At 50.2% G+C, this 20396-nt stretch overlaps 8 protein-coding genes across 8 annotated transcripts; 5 read left to right on the top strand and 3 right to left on the bottom strand.

The window, feature by feature from the left end:
* Positions 1-792: 792 nt before the first annotated feature.
* On the top strand, positions 793-3150 carry FIBRA_00378 (uncharacterized protein; the record flags this gene model as incomplete). The annotated part of the gene is made up of 14 exons (XM_012322276.1): positions 793-928; positions 987-1084; positions 1140-1231; positions 1280-1323; positions 1377-1474; positions 1525-1712; positions 1754-2004; positions 2054-2120; positions 2187-2381; positions 2435-2464; positions 2525-2758; positions 2812-2844; positions 2900-2928; positions 2990-3150. The coding sequence occupies 14 exons, from the start codon at positions 793-795 to the stop codon at positions 3148-3150; spliced, it is 1656 nt and encodes a 551-aa protein (XP_012177666.1).
* Positions 3151-3464: 314 nt separating this feature from the next.
* On the bottom strand, positions 3465-4816 carry FIBRA_00379 (uncharacterized protein; the record flags this gene model as incomplete). The annotated part of the gene is made up of 6 exons (XM_012322277.1): positions 3465-3782; positions 3838-4151; positions 4212-4294; positions 4346-4384; positions 4437-4453; positions 4514-4816. 6 exons carry the CDS (start codon positions 4814-4816, stop codon positions 3465-3467), a joined length of 1074 nt encoding a protein of 357 aa, XP_012177667.1.
* Positions 4817-5336: 520 nt separating this feature from the next.
* FIBRA_00380 (uncharacterized protein) lies at positions 5337-6305 on the top strand (the record flags this gene model as incomplete). Its single annotated transcript, XM_012322278.1, has 3 exons — positions 5337-5734; positions 5792-6012; positions 6070-6305. 3 exons carry the CDS (start codon positions 5337-5339, stop codon positions 6303-6305), a joined length of 855 nt encoding a protein of 284 aa, XP_012177668.1.
* Positions 6306-6547: 242 nt separating this feature from the next.
* Positions 6548-7330, top strand: FIBRA_00381 (uncharacterized protein; the record flags this gene model as incomplete). The annotated part of the gene is made up of 4 exons (XM_012322279.1): positions 6548-6724; positions 6775-7124; positions 7174-7223; positions 7281-7330. The coding sequence occupies 4 exons, from the start codon at positions 6548-6550 to the stop codon at positions 7328-7330; spliced, it is 627 nt and encodes a 208-aa protein (XP_012177669.1).
* Positions 7331-8189: 859 nt separating this feature from the next.
* On the top strand, positions 8190-8564 carry FIBRA_00382 (uncharacterized protein; the record flags this gene model as incomplete). Its single annotated transcript, XM_012322280.1, has 1 exon — positions 8190-8564. The coding sequence occupies one exon, from the start codon at positions 8190-8192 to the stop codon at positions 8562-8564; it is 375 nt and encodes a 124-aa protein (XP_012177670.1).
* A 2144-nt stretch (positions 8565-10708) lies between these two features.
* Positions 10709-12331, bottom strand: FIBRA_00383 (uncharacterized protein; the record flags this gene model as incomplete). The annotated part of the gene is made up of 1 exon (XM_012322281.1): positions 10709-12331. One exon carries the CDS (start codon positions 12329-12331, stop codon positions 10709-10711), a length of 1623 nt encoding a protein of 540 aa, XP_012177671.1.
* Positions 12332-16194: 3863 nt separating this feature from the next.
* On the top strand, positions 16195-17651 carry FIBRA_00384 (uncharacterized protein; the record flags this gene model as incomplete). Its single annotated transcript, XM_012322282.1, has 4 exons — positions 16195-16406; positions 16463-17004; positions 17057-17217; positions 17274-17651. 4 exons carry the CDS (start codon positions 16195-16197, stop codon positions 17649-17651), a joined length of 1293 nt encoding a protein of 430 aa, XP_012177672.1.
* Positions 17652-18032: 381 nt separating this feature from the next.
* On the bottom strand, positions 18033-19673 carry FIBRA_00385 (uncharacterized protein; the record flags this gene model as incomplete). The annotated part of the gene is made up of 1 exon (XM_012322283.1): positions 18033-19673. One exon carries the CDS (start codon positions 19671-19673, stop codon positions 18033-18035), a length of 1641 nt encoding a protein of 546 aa, XP_012177673.1.
* Positions 19674-20396: the final 723 nt, after the last annotated feature.

A 20396-nucleotide genomic window follows, 5' to 3' on the forward strand; every position in this document is an offset into this window, starting at 1 on the left:
CATTGTGATTTATCAATCATGACGGGAACATGGATCACGCGACTTCATATCCTGCACCAGACCACATTGGAAAGGAAGTCAATCTGACCCATACTATATTACGATCGTGAGAGCTCTGGATTTGTATGTGATTGGGATTCAATATTCAGGTTCGACAAATCGATGGACCAGTCCGGTCCCTAACGCTTCTTTTCTATCAATCAGAAGAATAAGTCCTCAGAGGGGGTGCTCAATATTCGCGTACGGCGATATGATCATGAAGAGGATGAAGTTCACCTAGCACTCAACATCCTACTAGCCTGGTAAGTCCGCATATTGGCAATTACGCTCGGATGGAGAAGATGCTATTTCAGCTATCCTCGGCTCTACCCATTGCATTGCGCGGATAGCTCTCATGTCGCTGATAGCTCCTTTCCTCCAGATGCACTTCCTCGAAGAATATTCGTCAGAGCGGCGATAAGCCGATCGTCTACGAGGTTTCTCAAGTCCGTGAACCCGAGTCAGACATTTTGCGGGGAATACAAGACAGCAATACAGCTAATCAAAGTTCGAAAACTGATTTCGCAGGGGAGGCAATTAGCACCGATATTTTCTCTATGAATGACACGCGAAAGAGAATATAAATGATGTCTTGATATCTTAGGCTCGCTTACAGTCCCGGGCCGTCGACACATTGGTGGATACGTGATGATGCTTCTTAGAAGCCTAAGAAAGCGGTATTTATGGTCTTGATAGTATCAGACAAAACCCACTGCATTCTTGAAAGTGCAGCACCCATCCGAGTTCCACGCCATGGCATACATTGACTTTCTCTCTCCGGTCCTTATTGTCGGACTGACCTGGGCCATCTGGAATTACTATCACAACAAGCAGGTTAATTCTGTTCTGGATAATATCCCAGGTCCTCCCAATAAATCTTTCGTCTATGGTGCGCATTCAATCGTTCCTTCCATTGTTTTGCTCCAATTTACTGAAAAACCTGTCAGGACACTTCGGCAAATTTTTCAATCGTTTTGGGGTAGAGTTCAACAAGGAGGTTGCTCTGAATTATGGCTCTGTCTGCAGAATGAGCGGTATGCTGGGGGTATGAATCTTGTTGATGCTGGAGCGACACCTCCCCGTTCATGTTGAGATTGCAGCGCACAGTACTTTACGTTTCTGATCCGAAGGCACTGCACACAATTGTCATCAAAGAGGAACACATATACCAGGAATCAAAGGGTTTCATTGCGTATGCTATCCTTCGATTATTACACGAAGCTATCTCACCATACACTAGAGCACTGAAGCTCATCTTTGGTCCAGGACTCATTTCAACTTTAGGTACGTTGAATTACTCGTCACTTGCGACAAAGCAGCCGATACAAATGGATTAGGGGAGACTCACCGGAGACAACGGAAGATCCTCAATCCGGTCTTCTCGATTGCACACATGCGGAACATGATACCGCTGTTTTACGGTGTTTCCCATAAGGTACGCGACCAATCATTATCTGATGACATTGAATAACCCCACATTTGAAGCTCCGTAGTGCCATTGCTCAGCGTGTCGCCAAAGGGCCCCAAGAACTGGACGTCCTCGGATGGACTGGCCGGACGGCTCTTGAACTCATCGGGCAAGGCGGCCTTGGTTATTCTTTCGATCCACTTACTGAGGATTCCAAGAATGCTTTCGGAGAGGCACTGAAAGACTTGAGGCATGCACTTTTATTGTATGCGAAAAATGCGCTGCTGATTGGTACATGCTATTTAGCCCCAGCCTGCAGAAATTCGACGGTTCTCGGCACTTCCTCCCATTCTTTACCGCATTAGGGCCTGCTTGGTTGCGGAGACGCCTTCTTGACTTGATCCCCAACAAAGACGTGCAGGCTGTCAAAAACATCATAGACACAATGTCCCAGAAATCAGTTGAGGTTTATCGGGAAAAGAAAGAGGCTCTCGCTAGGGGCGACCAGGCAGTCATTCATCAAATAGGAGAAGGAAAAGACATTATGAGCATACTGCGTGCGTTGCGGTTCTCTTCGCAGCTCGTTTTTGCTGAAATATCTAGCAGTTAAAGCGAACACTGCCGCGTCTGAGTCAGACAGGCTGTCCGAAGAGGAGTTGATTGCACAAATCTCGTGAGTGACAATATTTCACTAGGCGTTAAATGTTTGTTTTACCAAAGTATTCCCCATGATCATCAGAACCTTTGTCTTCGCTGGAATGGATACTACGTCGAATACAATTTCTCGCATCTTGCATATTCTTGCCCAGCGTCCCGAGATGCAAGAGAAGTTGCGAGAAGAGATTCAGAATACGGGTGCAGGAGACTCTATATCTTATGAGGATTTGAACAAGTTATGTCTGCTCGATGCAGTCTGTCGAGAGACACTGCGTGTGTGAGTGATACCACATCCTGATTCGACGACGTGCTCATCAAACATACGATCAGTTATCCCCCTGCTACGGAGGTCACTCGCGTGTACGTAGTGGTTCTTCAGGGTCAATTTTGACTTACACGACGCTGATTTCTCGTATGTAGGCCAACAAAAGATGTTGTTCTCCCCTTGTCCGAGCCGATTATCGGGCTCGATGGAACTTTGATCAAGGAGATCCCGATTCCGGAGGGCACAGAGATTTTCATTGGTACGATGGGCTCTAATCTTAGACCTGCCATGTGGGGCGAGGATTCTCTCGAATGGAAGCCCGAACGCTGGCTGTCCCCGCTCCCCGCTAAGGTCACAGAGGCTTCAATTCCTGGCGTCTATTCCAACCTGTGAGTCTAATCTATTGTTCGTGATTTGCACTATTCCTATACATACAACACAGGATGACTTTCATGGGAGGAAAAAGAGCATGCATGTAGGTCTTTCTATCCTCGCACCGATCCCGATTTATCTCATGGTTCAATTTGTAGTGGCTTCAAATTCTCGGAAATGGAAATGAGTACGTCAAGCTCTTTTTTTCCAAGTCGGACTGGCTTATCTTCTGACTTCCATGTTTTCAGAGGTCGTGCTGTCCGTGTTGCTCTCAACATTTCGTTTCGAAGAGACAGATAAACCCGTCATGTGGAACGTGGGCGGTATATGGTACCCCACGGTGGGGCCGGAGAGTAACGTCCCCGAGTTGCCATTGAAGGTGTCTTTGCTCGAAGATCCGAAAGTTTAGAGCCCCCCCGGGGCTTGCATCACGTCCGTCTTAGGTGGCTGCCGAATGCGTCAAATATTGTAGTTCAGACCATGTTCTGTGATCACTGTCACTATTGACCCACCAGTTTTGTAACATCTGATTCTGTATGCGTACCTGTATTTCACTGCGCGCAGTGCTTATGAAAATAAGAACAATACATTTTCTGAAGCTACCTTGGGAAGGAATTACTACGCAAAATAGGTGATTACACAATACGGTCTTTCCAGATACAACAAACCAACAATCAGCTACGAACGTACACAATGTCCAGGACGAGTCCACAATTGTCGTATCTACTCTTCTTTTTTCCCCGTTTTGTCTTGGCCAAAAAGTATCTCATCGACCGCTGCCTTCTTTCCTCTGAGCTGTAGCAGCAGACCCCATACCGGAGTTAGTAATGGCACGAACATTGCTACGCGCTGGCGGTAGGCGCTGTACGCCTCGGGATATTTGGAAAGCGATATGCTCTCTGTAAAGCGTGTGGAAGAGAAGAATAGTGAACAAAGGACCAGCGCGGGCATGAGTGACCAGAGGGGCGTCATCGACGTCGAGGAAAGGGGGGACAAGTTGGGCGACTCGGGAGCGAGTAGCGGGAAGAGCGTGATGATAACCTGTGAGACAAAAATAATCAGGTTGAGTGTCCGTGCTTCCAACTATGCTACGCACCCAAAACGTCTGTTCGCACAGGAAGTTTGGATGGCGCGACCAGGCCCAGAGACCCCGTGTGATGAAACCGCGTTGCGCATCGCGAGGCGTCCACTTAATCCGTGCACCAATCCATTCATTCTTTTCGTGTGCACCAGTATGCTTATACGTCTGAAACGAGTATTGCTGATTGTCTGCCACAAATTCGAGGACAACATCCACGAAGGCAAGTGTGCCGAGTATATAGTCAGATGTGCTCAATCTCTCAGGCTGCTGAAATGCAGCAATATGAGCCGGAACACCCAGCAGAAAGAGAATGACGTTCTGTATGAAAGCTAGAATAGGGGAAGAACGTTCAAGAACGAGGCAGAGGAAACAGAAGAGGGCATACGCACCTATGAAGACCAGGTTGAATACCTGGAATAACCATGGAGGGATTTTGTTTCTGACAATCTGCCATCTGTAGTCTTCGTCGTGGCTAAAGAGAAGAGTAAGCAATGAGACAGAATGGGGATACACAGTTTCTTACAGATTAAACAAACCCCTTCGCCAGGTGTTATACGATAACCTAGGGGCTTTATAGCTCGCACTTTGACATAGCACAAGAGAAATAAACACACCGGAACATCCAGAAGACCTTGAGACAAAGGCTCGTTCATCATTATGCGAACTCGAAATTAGGTGAAGGCACACGCACCACCAGTCCTAACATCAACAGTGCCCTCGGACTGTACGTCTGTGTGATACTCGGGTGAATGACCTCGGGTGTATGCGGCCATAGCGGGAGTGGCGCCTTGTGCGGCCAGAGGGGCAGCAAGGCAAAATAGGCAGTATATATGGTAGGCAGAAAGGTCCACACACGGTCGACCTGTGAAACGTTCCCTGTGATGACGGAGAGCACGAACGCGGCGACGGTCGTCGCTGTGCAGAACTTGACGGGCCACTGGAACGAGGGCGGGATGCCTGCGCGGAGAAAGTCGTCGACTGGAAGCGGAGACATGAAGACCTAGTAGTCGTTATCGAGGTCGACGTCGATTGTCGACCACAGTTGCTGTTGCCCGCAGCCCCACAACGAAGCAACGCGTGACGCACAACAGGGCACATGTTCATTTGCGTTTCCATCAGGGAGTCTTCCCTACAGAGTTCAAACTGCAAACACGCCGAGCATGCAAACATTGACAACTAGCACTTTTATGCATACAGGAAAACAGCGGAATTTACATGCTACCGCAGAGTAATTGATGAGAATGGGGCAAACGTAGCAAAGTTGTAGCTGTTGCGGGACCGTGCAGGGATAGTAAGTATAAAGTCCAGCTGCGAGTCTCCTTCAGCCTGAATGAAAGTAATTCAAGAAGGATGTAATATTTTGGAGACAGAACAGTATTGAAGCTGTACTTACTACGTACTAGCCTGGCGCTACTTGACGCTACGAGTACAAGTCTGTGTATGTGTCTGTTTGGTTAGCTTCAGCCCAACGCTCGCAACGACAGACTACCAGCTCTCTATCGACGATTACCACCATGTCCGTCTCGATCCTCGTCGCCACGTTCCCCCCATTCCCTACCCTATCGCTCTCGGTGCCGCAAGACACTCCCTTCTCTACTGTCTATGATCTCCTTGCCAACCGTTATCCTGAACTGCCTCCCAACCTTGCTCTCTCTCCGAACCGTGGCTGCGCCCCTGCACTCAGCGCGCCGATATCAACACTCTGGTTTTCCAATGATGAAGCGCAAATGCGGGACGAATCTACTCGGCTGGTTACTCTCCGACTCGTCCCTCGTCTCCGAGGCGGGAAGGGAGGTTTCGGCTCTCAGCTTCGTGCTGCGGGCGGTAGGATGAGTAGCCAGAAAACTAGCAATAACGATTCCTGCAGGGATTTGAGTGGACGGAGATTGAGCACGATCAAGGAAGCGAAGAGGTGCGTAGTACACTGCCGAATTTACTGTTGTATATGTTGCCCACCTTATTTGATCAGACTCGCTGACTACATTGAGAGTGAGCCTCTGCGGAAGAAGGCTCAACAGGAAGCTCAAAGAGCCAAGTTAGAGGCTCTCGAGAAGAAGTTGGGTATTGTAGACTCGGCAAGCAGTACAGACCCGGAGCCACTGGCGGGCAAGAAGCATCGCTTTGATGACACGGAATATCTTGAACAGAGCAGGGATCTTGTGGATAGCGTGAAAAGCGCTGTGTCTGTCGGTACGGGTTTCCCTCCCATCCCAATGACTCGTACTGGTATCTGATCTTATGCGACAGCTATGTTGAAGAGGAAGAAGAAAGCGAAGACGTCCCATAGTCCGCCGACAGACAAGACGTCGTCTGTTATCATTCCCGCATCAGCGCCGGCCGCAGCTGATATCAAAGCCCCTGCGGCCTCCGCAACTGATGTCGTACCCGCTGTGTCTGAACCATATGTGCTTGACTCAGCTGGAGCAGCGTCTGTAGTGGGCGGGGCAGCTGCAACAAGTGTAGTAGGACTTGCTGGCGCATGACCCCAAGTATGACCCGTGACCTTGTGTTCATAGATTGTCTGGTTTCGAATAATCGATGATCGACCGTCCGAAACATGCGTATGGCGTGATTATTTCACCCAAAACATCCTGTCATCAATCCAGTTCCCGCCCGCCAACTACTTATATGAAGGCCTTGAGGATCAGCGGATTGCATCCTCAGCTCCTTCAACGATTTACAACATCTGGACATCCGTCCTCGATCCTAATTCTACCATCGAGCCATGTCTACTGATCCCGTTACGTTCTATGGGTTTACCCCTATTGTTCGCGACCCGGAGATTCTCTTCAAGGACCACCCCACAGCCTCCGGTCCCAATCCAAAGCAGGACTTGTTCACTGCAGCTGACTTTCCCCTTCCTGACTCACCGGTTGTTCGTGAAGTGAAGGCGTTCGTGAGGGTGCGTCCACACCTTTTCATGCACCCGTCCTTATACTGACGACAACGCAGAAAGAGCTCGATGACCAAACTTACAACCACAGCCACCGGGTGTACATCTACGGTGTGCCTTCTACATCCCGCTCACAAGGAGTGTATGTACTAATCATCGACGTTGAAGGCACTGCGCTTGTGAAGACGCACTTCCCCAGCTGGTCCTATGACCACGAAACGTACTACCTTTCCTGCCTCCTGCATGATATTGGCACGGCGGAGCGCTTCCTGGCAACGACTAAGATGTCGTTCGAGTTCAAGGGCGCGATCGTCGCGCGCGATCTCATCCTCCAGCAGGGTGGCGTGGAGGACCAGGCTGACAGCGTCTGCGATGCGATCATTCGCCACCAGGACATTTTCGTCACTGGGTGAGTCTATTGTGTTTCCGTGCGCTGGAGGAGTCTCATGCGCGGGCAGCGGAAATATTACCATGATTGGCCAGATCTTGCAGCTGGCGACTATTCTGGGTATGTCTTCAATCATATGTCATGAATGTCGCAGGGTATTAATGTAGATCGCAACAGACAACGTTGGAATGCAAGTCCCTTCTCTCTTTATACGGGAAGCAAACTAAAGTCGTGCATGCACCTACAGTCGCGCCAACTTGATCCACCCCCGCCTGATCGAGACGACCACGGCGGCGTTCCCGCGCCTGGGATGGTCTGAACACTTCGGATGCGTCATCGAGAAGGAGCTGAGGCTTAAGCCCTGGTGCCATACCACGACCTTTGAGGTCCCGAACTGGAAGGAGGGCATTCGCAGCAACTTTGCAACCGATGTTAGGGGCAATGACGTGATGAGGCCTTTCGACTGAGCGTGTTGTCTAAAGACGGCGCAGGCAGTAAAATGATGATGAATGTATAACATGATCAGGATGCCGTAAGTGTGTTCGCGCATTGTCGGGATAAAAAATATGCTGTATCATTTAGCTTGAGATAGCACCAAATGTATTGCCTGCAAATAAAGCGGCCGGTCTACAGCCTGTGGGTGCCCAGTGTCGCAAGATCTTTCTGGCTATGCAAGTGTTAATATGCTTTTTCTCATTTTGGCGTGCGGAGTCCACCCCGGTCCTCTCTGCGAGATGCATCGTTGCCGGTGCTTATGTTCATTTTGTCAATCAAAGCCACTATCACGCACCAGGTACCCCTTTTCATTGTCATTTCTCTCGCTAAGAATTGGCCGCGTCGAGGTCCTCGAGCCCTAGTCTAATTTCACTCGCTGAAAGTAGATCATTGGAGCACGAAGTTCTGACTCTGACTGGCGGTCCGGATATCGTTCATCACCAGCCTGGTCGCATCGACCTGACGACCAGTCTGGACTGCGACGCGCCCATGGCTAAAATGCCACCAGACTGTCTTGTGGCACCCAGTTCTCTTTTTCTCCAACCTTTTCCTTCTCGGACCACACACTATACTTGTGCTCCTACTATCACAATGAATGCCCTCCACGTCAGCTTCGCTGTCTTGGTTCGCGCTGAATCCGCCCAGCGCAAAATTCTCCGCTCTCCACCACCTCCTGGGTCTAAGACACCCCGTTTGCCGACGCTCATCAGGCTGGCAACGCGCCCCCGCTTTCAGCGCAGCGGCTCGAGCAACAAGCAGCAAAGGGAGAAACTGCGCAAGCCCATTGCCTCGCTGGCCGACATCAAGGTCGTCCATGGCTCCGGATGCCGCATTCCTTGCGAATGGTCTGCCGCCGCGATCCCCGGTATCCAGCCATACGCCTACACGCTCCTCCCACTTGGCGTCGCTCAGAGGCGCATGGATATCTCGCACCGCGCGTTTTTGCCTCCGGGACTCCTGGCTTGAGCTCTGGTGTCGACTCGCGCATAAAAGGCACAGGCGACTCATGTGTGGCTGGGGCGCCCATCAAGTTTCTAGGCCTTGGCGGACGCCTCAATCGCATGCGAGGATGACCCTACTTGCCACTCGCCATCTTCTCGCTTCTTCTCAAATCATAAAATCCAAAAACACTAGTAAAAATGGAAAAACCGAAAAATATTTGCACGTTTTTATTCTCTACTGGACATTTTCCCTCTCTATCCCTACCTCCAACCGCTCGTCGCTATTCGCATGCCATCTGTCTGCTAACCCTATTCGCCCTCTCTGTGTCTTTCAGATCCGACAGACGCACTTGATTCCCCGCGCACCGTCAGCCCCAAGGATGCGGATCCTATCCAGGTATGGCTCTCACGCGGTCCAGGACGGCGTGCGAAGGAGTCATGGTCCTAACGACCGCGCCGTTTTGCACCTGCGCTGGTGCCTTTCAGACTTTCCCCCTACTCACACGCACACATTCACCCACGTCCGCTTCCTTGTTACGCCTTCCAGATCCATCTCCTCTCTGATGTAATTTCTAGACACAACTTGTCCAAAGCGCAAGACTTTCTTCAAGGGGAGGTGGACGTCGGGGTGAAGAGCGGACGTTACACCGGCGAGGCTGGGGGAGGGCCTGATCACCCCTGTGAACCTAGCTTCCCCGGAGAATGGCCAAGTATTTCCCCCGTTTTCTTATCTTCGTCGTCTCTAGTCTGCTTGCGTGTGTTGCTGACTCCCAGTCAGCAGTCAATCTTCAGAATACGTAAAGCCAGAGGCAATAAAACAATGAAGCGAGAATAGAGTTTGCGCTCTTATTCTTTTGTTCTTTGATCGCGCATGCTGCCAATTGCGTTACTTGAGTCGCGCTTTTCAGTATATCAGCCGAGATCTGGACGAGAGGTTGCAGCGTACGTTTTGTTCCCCGCCATCTGAAAATAATCTGCTTACCCCTTTAATATAAGCTCCGAGCCTGGATAGACTGCAGCTCAGAGAGCTGTTGAACGGCCTAGCACATGCAACTTTCCTTTGTACTGTTGTCTGATGTGAGGCTAATACCGTCCTCGCCTGCAGTTCTCGCCCCAGTCGGACCAATTGGCGTATGGTTTGCATCCCGCTGCTTTTCAGCATGATCTATAAGTAACATTCTCTGCGAGTAGGTGTCCGTGTGTATCCGGCTGGGAGGGGCGCACGACAATGATTTACCCAGCATAGCAAAAGGTGTCGCTTTTCGGCAAAATCTTACGTTATTCTACGCCGCTCACCTGTGACATCTTATCATGTTTGCAGGATATTTATCCATTCAGCTATGTCCAGGAGATGATCTGCTGTCGGTGACAAGACAGGCTGCGAGGCGAGAACTGGCCACTCTCGTCTCGTATTCTGTCTGGCCGCCGATCGCCCAGGGACAAATAGAGCAGCCATATGGTACGTTCTCTATCTACCAATGTGATTTAAAAATTCAATGATTAATGGTCTGGCGTCATTAGTCCCATACGACGCGGCCTGAAACCAAATACAAGCCTTCGATCTCGATCGCGGCGGATGGTCAGGGGCGCGACATGTTTGTACATATCTGCTGCTCTTCTTTCTGTGCTTGTTGCTTTGTTCGTGACTTCTTGTAGGCGCACGAGTTACCCCGCCAGGAAAGCTTCCTGATGCCTCGGGGAATGGCGGAACGTAGGCATGCAGACTACCGACGCGATGACACCCGCTCTCAGGACGGCCCCAAGAGGGTGAGCGCGCGCGTAAATAGGTCACTCTCGCGCGGTTCGTTTGCATGCTGAGCCATTGTCCGTCACACCTCGAGTCTGAAAGTTGCATTCTTCGGTGGATCGGCGCGTGTGTCACTGGTTCCCTTGTACGATAATGCCGTGTAATTGCACACTCATGAAGACTCTGGCGTGAGCTACGCGCAGAGGGGGTTTGCATTGGAATTTATTATGATTGAAGTCGGAGTACGCGCGACTGACGTCGAGACCAGAAACCGAGACTATTCAACGCGGCAATCAAGGCGATACTCGAGAAACGAATTCGCTTATTCGTGCGCCTATATGCGAGGTGGATTGCGATACAAATTATTACAGTACTTAGCTAGAAAACACTATGTAACTCTCCTGCAACTCTGTCCGCTGTCATCAATGATGCAATCGTATAGTGCACGTGGGCTTGTCTGGGGGTGGATGAGGAGCAAAGTCTTGTCCATGCTCAGATCCCCTGGTACAAATTGGAGGCGGGCATACTCTCGGCCGGTCATCCATTTCGACAGCATAACGTATGTCGGCTCTTCGTATAACACCCAAAGACAGAATGCTACCCACGCATGCTTGAACGTCTCCCTGCTGTGGCACGGATTCTGCATCTGTCTTGAAGCTTATCTCGAGTTCTGAGATAGGGTATCCAACTTGGTGCCGATACATCGTAAAGATATTCAACGCCGTCGAAGATATCCGCGGCTCGTCGTAGATTTTGACAGTCTGCAACAGAGGACAAGGAACAGGCGCAACATTTTCGTTTGAGCGGTAGATGAGCGCTGTCAAGATGGGAATGGTTACACAACCACGTACACAAATGGTGTGCAGAGACGGCGCAGCAGCCAGCACTGCCACCCACATTCGCTCCTCAAAGATTTTCTCCGCGTCCGCCATGTATGATTCGAACCAGAGCTCCGAAAGCCGATCGAGGCCAAGAGTTCCCATCAGCAATACTGAGAAAAATCGACAGCTGCGTGGAGAAAGACGACATCTAAATCGAAATGCCGAACCCCCTCCCCGTTCTGCCGAACTCTCTATCCCAAGCATGTCCCAGACAGAGTCGCAATAGCTGATACTCATCTTGGCGACAACGTACAATCTTTTCCACATGTTGAAGATCATGGGAAGATATCGTTCTATGCCCGAACTTGTACCTTCGATAGGGAGTTCTTGAATGACAGTGTGGACCCCGCGTGGCAGTACCATGTGACAGAAGAGGTGTATGTCTTCCGGCCAGTAATAGGTCAGATGGAGAATACGAAGCTTCGGCAGCGGTACACAGTCAAGGAAGCTTCCCTCTCTGTGTCCAGGGCAGTTCGCAGGAACAGCAGCCCATAGAATTAGTTCTTCAAGGGTGGGGTTTGCCCGGAGGGTGTCCAATAGTTCTGGGAGAGTGTATGTCCCCTGGTCAGCCTGGCGAATGAGGTGCAGACGAGTAAGGTTTCGGAACTGGTCCTGAGGGAAGGGCTCGCATGGATAAATGCACAGTTTTGTCAAACGAGGCATTACTCCCCCAAATAACCCGTCCAGCGTATCGCCCCAGTGGAATCGGTAATACCAGACAAACGATAGACGTTCAAGTAATGGTGCGGGGTTGACCATAATCTCGACACCATCAGCTGCCTCGTCGTCGGTCAAGTTATAATCGGTGTTCACGTGGAATTCTTGGAGTCGTGCCGCGTAGTTGTTGAGCAACCTGAGCAAGTTAAGATCCGACGATGTCATGTATATCTTGACCGGAAGCGGCGCGGACCGCCGCAGGCGCGTCTCAAGTGCTGCGACACCCATTGGCCAAGACACGGGGATCCTGGTCCATAAGCGGGGGAACGATTTCGCGGCAAAATACCAGTGCTTGCAGACCAACATGGTCTCTTCCAGGGCCCGATTAGCCTCTAGGATGTCACAATAGACGCGCTCGAAGTCCCATATAAAGTCGTCGTCTTCTATGAAAAACAAACGAAAGATGTGCGTAAGAGTTTCCAGTGGAAGGGAATGGATTCCAATCATCGTGTCACTTTTAAGTAGAACGGAAATTAAAGAGGGGAGCCACGGCCAGCCGCTGCTCAAAATCTGTACAAAACGATATTCAGGGATTGTATAGGAAAGAGGCGGTTTACTGACCAACAAATAGTTCGTGGCAAGAAATGGGCAGAGAAGGGAGTGTCGATTTATCTCCGATTCAAGGAGAGTGAGCTTGTTGTGGAACTTCACCAAACACCGGGCATGACTTGTTTCTCCATATCCAGGGTTTTTAACGGTGAATGTTCATAGACAATGGGACACCTCCATTGTACGGAACCAAGCGCGCGGACTCACTAGTAGTGGTTGTATTGTATTCAATAAATCGTTCGGATCATGACGGCCCAGTACATGAACGTCACTCCTCTCTACATACCTACTCACTTCTGTATAAGCCCATTCACATAAGTGAAGTATGATACTGCATCTGTTAGTGGCTCAAAACAATCGATCAGGATCAATACCCTGGCAGGCACGCATGATACTTCCTGTAAGTAAGTAAAGTAATAGATGAGAACAATGTGGGAGATTGATTACGCGACAAGAGTTGACGAACCGGACGAAACTTGATTGTGTTCAAATATTCATGTGGAGGCCCGGGAGATTCAAACGGTCGCAGACCACTGCCATGTGCGATCCGTCCACTGCCGGACTGTGAACTTCAAAGTCCGACTCACAGACCACAAAGTCCAACCGTGGCAGGAAGACACGGTCAAGTCATCCTCTGACCTAGTCTTTCTCTCGTGGAAGTGCAGCTCCTATTCATTTTTACTACATTAGAGTTGCAGCGGACCCGTTCTTCTCCAATTGCTGCTGGCTCAACAAAAATGGCGATGAGTGCCATTCATTGGTTCCCTTTGGAAACTCTGGCTCATGTTTTTGAGTGCTTTTTGCCTGATCTCGAGTCAGTCTCATCGTCAGTTGCATACTGGGAGACGACCACTGCGAATAAACAGCTTGGTCAACTAATGCTCGTCTGCCGCCAATGGTGCGCGGCCATGCTTGCATTTCCGAAGCTTTGGACCGCGATCGCTGCAAACTCGACTACCAGGCACTCGACGGTCCAAACATATCTGCGGCAATCTGGAAGCCTTCCACTGCTAGTGTATTTGGAAGACCATCGCAGCGTTCAATCTTTCATACTGTTCAATTACAACGCATTTCGGCTCAAGGGGTTTCACTGTTCGTTCTATACGGATTCTTACCAAGAAGTTTATCGCTGTCTGTCGCTCATGAACAATCCAATGCCTGTACTCGAATCGATGTCTTTGCAGTGGAGCTATGGCTCTAACATTGATGGTAACTTGTTCCTTTGTGTCCCCATGCCGTGCTTGAAGCAACTGGAGTCGGAACCTTGGCTACCGGCAGGTCAAAAGTTCAGAAACCTCACATCTCTGCGTCTTGACAATTTGTCAGATGATAGTAGCCATTACTTCAAGTTGCACTGCTTGCTCGAACTACTACGTGCAAATCCTGGCCTCGAGTCGTTATGCCTAAACTCTTCCGTTCCCGGCCGGTGTCCTATGTGTAGCGATGTAAGTGATGACGGAAATAGTAATGACGGAGAGAACGCCCATGACGATCACGGCGGTCCCCAAATTCTTTTGCGGAATGTTGTCTGGCTTCCTCGGCTTTCCTTCATATGTGTTTCGTACGATCATCCAGACAATCTTCACCTCTTCCATCATTTAGTGCTTCCTAATGCGCTCGAGTGTATAGTGGTGCCGGTCGCATGGGGAGGGTACCCAAACGACGAACTGGATGAATACTTTTTGCCCTTCTTACGAGACGTATTCGAGGGGGCCGCAGTCAGCACATTCAGTGTTTGTCATCGCAAAGACTGTTTCAGAACGGCCTATACCTGTCCAAATGGGCGGACTGTATGGTTCAGGACAAACCCGTCTTTGTCTGCTCACCCAGAATTTCATTCTCTGGTTTGGAGAGCGCTATTGAATCGACTTAGGTTCACGCACCTCTCCGAACTCTGGATCGAGGTGCATCTCAGTTATACAGCAGCTTTTCTTCACTCTTTTACGTGGGTGACAATTCTCCATGGTATGCCTTCATTGCTCGTTCTTGGCATGCTAGGCGATGCTGTGGATCCCACACTCCATGCTCTCGTTAGCTATTTCGTCAAGGACGGGGGCGGATATGTCGTTTGTCCCAACCTACAAACGTTAGTGATCCATGATCCGCCAACGCTGTCGTTGACACTTCTCCACGACGTTCTACACTTTCGTTTCTCACATGGAAGTCCGATTCGAAACCTCCATGTTTCATTCAGTGGATGCAATTCTGAGGCGATGTGGCCAAAAGGTCTAGGTGTACAGGGGAAGTTTGGAGTGGAACAGGTGGAATTGCAATTTCATGCGAGCGCACCAAAAATGACAATGCACTGGAAGCACGAGCGTGCCATACAAGCGGAGCTCACACTGGTATGACCTGTATGTTGCAACATTACAGGCTTTCAATCTCGTTTCGACTTACTGCGGCCTTCCTACTAGTTAAGTTTTCTTTCCATGCCACATGGTAATGTTCTTATTCCACTGAATCCCCATCAATTACATGCGTGTGTAATTCAGATTGCTTCTTATGTTGTCTATTGAATACAAAAACACGCCACTTTCCTTTATAATGGACTTGAATTGTGGATATGCTAGGTTGGTGAATTGGCAGTGGGCGATGCGGCGGCCATATTTATGAGATGTCAGCGGCCTCTGAGGAGGGTTTGGTTTACCATCCACGCGCGCGAGCGCGCCTCCTTGACTTCGATGACTGCTCCTACTTACCCCTCATCTGCGCCAATTCGACGCAATCAAGTCCTTTCTGCATTCTGTATGGATTACAATATTCTTGTCGACGTCTGGTCACCATTTCATCAATCGACGACGATCTCTGATGTGTCGAGGATATCCGCCATTCACTGTGAATTGAGAGGGGACCATGAGCTGGAGTGTGGGTTGCAGAACTCGTCTGAGTGGTCGTGTAAGTCTTTCTCAGATCTGGGTCTTCACATATATAAAAGCTGGTCATCATTGAATGGTTGATCATGACCGTCTTCACTGGGACGTTCGGATCTGCTTGGCAGTTGAAGCGTCCCGCTGAATAGACCTTACAGACAGTCGCTCTAGCTCATATATCTCAGAGGAGAATCTGATTATGCACAAGGGTCAGAGCTGTACCACAAAGGGCCCATGCGCAGGCAGTGCACTTTATTCCAGACCATTCTTGGCGCCCTTTGTCCTCTTCTTAAGGGCCTTCTGTCTTTTGTTTCTCTCTCATCTCCTTCTCTCGCAGACCCTCTACTTCCAGCCCTCATTAGCCGACAAACAGGTTGTGTGTTGACGCTGCTTTTTCACTCATATCTCCCATCGCGTCCACCCGCCACATCGAATCAATACTGTTACACCGACACCAGTGACGCCACACCTTAACCTCAACCCGCCTCTCCTCACTGAGTCAGTTGTCGGATCTCTGGATCAGTATCGCATATAGTCCAGTTTTGAAGGTGAGCGGTTCGGCGTGATATTATTATTCGGCTGTTGACAAAACACTAGTGCTTGTTGCCTCGGACACTCGCAAAGTATAATCCCGTTTATCCAGCGCCACAACAGCTCTAAAACATGTTGGTACGGAACTGTGGTCTCCAAGATACGCATCAGACATTTGACACCGCGATACTTCGAACTCCATAGATAGAACCGTGGAACCCAAGAACCCAGTCGAATACACCGTGTAGCTGCCCCCACAGAGGCACTGACGCCCAGTACAACATTATACACTGGAAATTTCATGCCGAGCTTGCTGAAGCGCGGTCGGCCACTCCTCAAAAGAGGGGGGAGTTCTTGGCAATGGCTCGGATTCAAATCAATACTTTCATGAGCAAATTACAAGGCGATGAAAAACGTCTGGCTGATCTTGAGTTCAATCTTTGCATACGCGGAACGGGGTCCAAGGCTAGTACGAGCCAGCTGCGCAGCAAAATTGGAAAGGATAAAGAGCTGTTGGCGTCGTTGAAGGAACAGCTTCAATCGTGCACTGAGTACTTTGCCAATTTAGACAGGTGTGTACATGTCGTCTGGTGCCTTCTATTATTACTTATTCAGTCCACGTCGGTAGGCCCTTTCCCCCGCCCAGGACAGGCCCCCCAAAGCCTACCTACGTATCCCCAAACAGTACATTGCCCAATGGTCCCCGATCACATTCTCCGTTTCGTGGTCAAGTGCCAAATGTTCTTAGACCCCAGGCCCCACTAACGGGCTCGACTCAATCCATGCCACGCCATCCTCCTTCTCCTACGGGATTCTTTGGAGCTCCCCGCGCCACGAGCTCGCCTGTTTCTCAGCCACCTCTTAATTCATCTCACGCGCGGCCAGATAATCACCAGGCACCTAAGGGGGCGCCGGACATGTCAACGCATGCTGAAGTCGATATCTTGACGGCGCAGGTCCAACAGCTCAAGGACCAACTATCGCAGGTGTCCTCTCGGCTCGAGCGACTGACGGAGCGTCTGAAGGAGACGGGTGCCGCTGATTGTGAAGGACCAAAGCACAAACCTCAAAGCGCCAAAGATGCATCCCCTCCGCCCGGTGCTCCGACTGTGAAGGATGTGCGACGGGCCGTACAAGACATACAGCGTATGAAGGAAGAGTTTAGGATGCGTGGGTTGTGTTGTCAGTCAATATTAATTGAGTGCTAAATCTTTTTTCGCAGGTATCAGCCGAATGCCCCACGTCTTTATTCCGCAGATACAATGGGATCCATTCGCGAAGCTGTACACAGAGGCGAGTGCGGAAGCAGCCCTCATAGAGCCAGAACTGCCTGTCTATGTTTGCACCTTCGATAGACATACCATCAGACGACTAATTGCGACCGTGAGTCACTAACATGCCTACTTTATATGAGCTGACTCAACTTTTGTTGTCTAAAGCTGATGGTCATCGAATATCTGAAGCACGGTCGTGAGCAGAAGAAGATTCATAATATGATAGATCTAGAGAGCTTGTCTCTCACAGTACGGTTCATGAAAGATATCAAGAAGGCCCTCTCGTCTGGAAAGAATCATGTTTACAGCAAGGACAGCGAGTCTTCTAGCTGTTTTGCCTCTCTGGTCGAAATTGAAGAGGAACCTAATCTGCCGGTAACAGTGACTCGCCCGGCTTCTACGGAATACGTGCCGACGACAGGGTTGAAGCGAGCGCGCGAAACATCTCCAGATGAAGAGGACGACGATGATCATGATTCGCGTCCGAAGAAAGCGCGACTCGAGCATGGAGCGGAGCAAGGGAGCGAGCCGCACGGCTTGTGAAAAGATAGATCCCTGGTGATGTTTCTCTAGACTCCGCGGGATCCCCTGCTTCCTGCGTTGAGGTCTTCCTCTGTTTCTCTACGCTCCGCGGAATCTGTTATTTCCTGCGTTGAGCCATTCCTCTGTTTTTTAGACTCCGCGGAATCTCTAACTTCCGTCGTTGAGCTCTGCCTCGCTACTCTATGACCCTTAGACTTAAAGAGACTATACTTGTTTATACCTGACATATCACTGGTCTCTTCCGCGCACAAGTTGCGTGTAGTAGTTGTCCATGTATTGGACGCACAGAATACAATCATATATAAAATGGAATTTCAAATCTATATTTCCCCAAAATTGGGCTAATTAGACTGGTGCTATCATGGTTGCCATGACGAACGTTCAGTCTAAGTGAGGGTGCACTGAGGGATCATATCCGAACTCGGTTTGGACGTTCAGCAAATGCTTCCACGGCACCGACATTCTTAGACGGTCTTCCTCCAACTTCAAGTCCAACTGAACCTGCTGAATACCAAATATTCCTCGAAGTCGCTTAAGCGCACGGAGCTCCTCCCGCAGCGAATACTCATACACATCGGGATCCAAGAACGAAATGCGCAAGTCGGGGATGGGATGGCCCAACTGGAACCGAGACTGGAGCAACATCTCAAAGTGACGTATCGAGATCTCCGGCTCATTGTGTATGATGAGTGTTTGCAACTTCGGGCAGATGAGGGATAGACAAGTGCGCGAATCGGGAATGATGGCGGGCAGAGCTTGTAGAATGGGATTGACAACGTCACCTCGCGCACAGAGGGTCTGGAGGGATGGCATGGCGCGAAGAACGTCCGTCCATGTTACCTCGCTAAAGAGCACGATCCCGACATCCGACTCTATCCACAGCTCCGTTGTGTCTTCAAACGAGAGCCGGGACAAGATTCCATCCCAGATTTTCCCGTGAAAAGCAGGAGGGTTCGCGGAGGCGGCAGGGTTGACGCGAAAACGCAGGATGGTCCCGCGCTTGTTGATACAGAGAAGGTCCAGCTTTTTCTCTCTATGACAAATGCTCAGTTTGCTGACTTGGCCAAGGGTAGCGACGTAGGTGTTCAGGAATGGGAGCAAGAACTCATCTATCTCCTCGCTCTGTTCTGTAGAGTCCACGACGAGACATTCGTGGGTATCCGGTAGCACTAAGTGATTGAAGATGTGCAGATCGGCGGCGTAGTGGAATGCAACGTAAAGGTAGGACAGTCGAGGGAGATGGACGGGATTCAGAGACATCTCCCTCGTTATACCATCCCTGTCGGCGAAGCATGTGAAACAGCACCCCGAGACGGCCGCGTATAGGACCAGCTCCTCGAGGGCGGGGTTGGCACGTAATGTGTCGATAAGAAAGTCGAACGGCATGTCCTGATCGTCTTGCAGGTGGGTCAGGCGTAAGCGAGTGAGCCCTAAGAAACGCGTCGGAGGGGGCTGCCACGGTCCCACCTGGAGCCTTGTAAGACTTGGAGTCTGTCCAGCGAAGAGTGAGGCGAGATCGACGACCACATCAGTATCATACTGCCAGCCAAGGTATAACGACTGAAGGATGGGAGCAGTGTTTGACATCCGAGACAGGCAGGAGAGGCGAGTCTCCACGTCTGCATAGCTCACATAAAGGAAATCCTTGATCCTAAATGCATTTGCGTTCAGCAAATCGTAGGTCTCGAGCTCTGTGTGAGTGCTGAGATATACCCTGAGAGGGTGTGCTCCAGAACGCTTCAGCAAGATCTTCAATTTCGCAGGGGTTGTACTTCCTCCAGCAGTAATGGTGGACCATAACGATGAGGCAGACAGCGCAGCTGCGCGCCACTGGTAACAAACCGAGACAGCTGACTCAAGGTCCCTGTTGGCATTTGCAAGATCGGAATACACATAAGGGAAATCGTCTGAACCGCCCTCTGCGCCAAGACACAGATGGGAGGCAGGGAAGAGGAACGAGAATATATGGCTGAGGGTTTCGATGGGAAAGCGGTGGATGCCGCAGGTGCCGTTTACGTTCATGGCGCTGATGGTCTAGCGAAGACGACAGGAAGACACAGCAGTGGCGCGTGTGAGGACGATGAAGGCACTAGAGTGCAATGTGTGGATATTGACCCGAGAGAACATTGTCATTTTATACTTGGACTCGGAGGCGCCTGAAACGTGGCGCAATTGCCGAGTGGTGTGGAGAAGGATACAATTGAAATTTCGAGCTCGAGAGACACTAGCGGCGCGATACTGAAGTTCCTCACTCGCCGTGCTATACTTTATGACAATACTTGTACTAAAAACCGGTGAGATCTGTAAGTAAGGAATACCCAATGATTTGAAATCAATAATCACCCTCAAAGTAAGCACTGGGCTTACGCCACACCGACGCGGGGCACAGCGCACGATATCTGATCGTGGTGGAAGCCTTGACAACGATTGGTTGCCAGGATCATCTTGCGAACGCGCGCAAATGGACTTTGTTGTCTATGCGTTGCGAAGGCAAGCGTGGATCCCCGCGGAGTGGGTTTATGAAATGCCTACCTTTGTCCGCTTGCTTTTCCCAGTTGTTAAACGGCCCTAAGACTACCGTTCTCCCTTAGTGCCCTAGTCTCTTCTTGCATCTCAAAATCATCGGAACCGTAGAAGGGCAGTGCGGGCTCAGACAAGATTCCTGCTGTGCATACTGCGTTTGAGGCTTTTCGACGCAAACATGTCTGAAGCGGATTGCTAGATTTAAGGTGGACCTAGCCATAG

This window comes from Fibroporia radiculosa, assembly GCF_000313525.1.
Source record: "Fibroporia radiculosa TFFH 294 genomic supercontigs, scaffold135, whole genome shotgun sequence".
In the NCBI taxonomy this organism is placed as follows: Eukaryota; Fungi; Basidiomycota; class Agaricomycetes; order Polyporales; family Fibroporiaceae; genus Fibroporia; species Fibroporia radiculosa.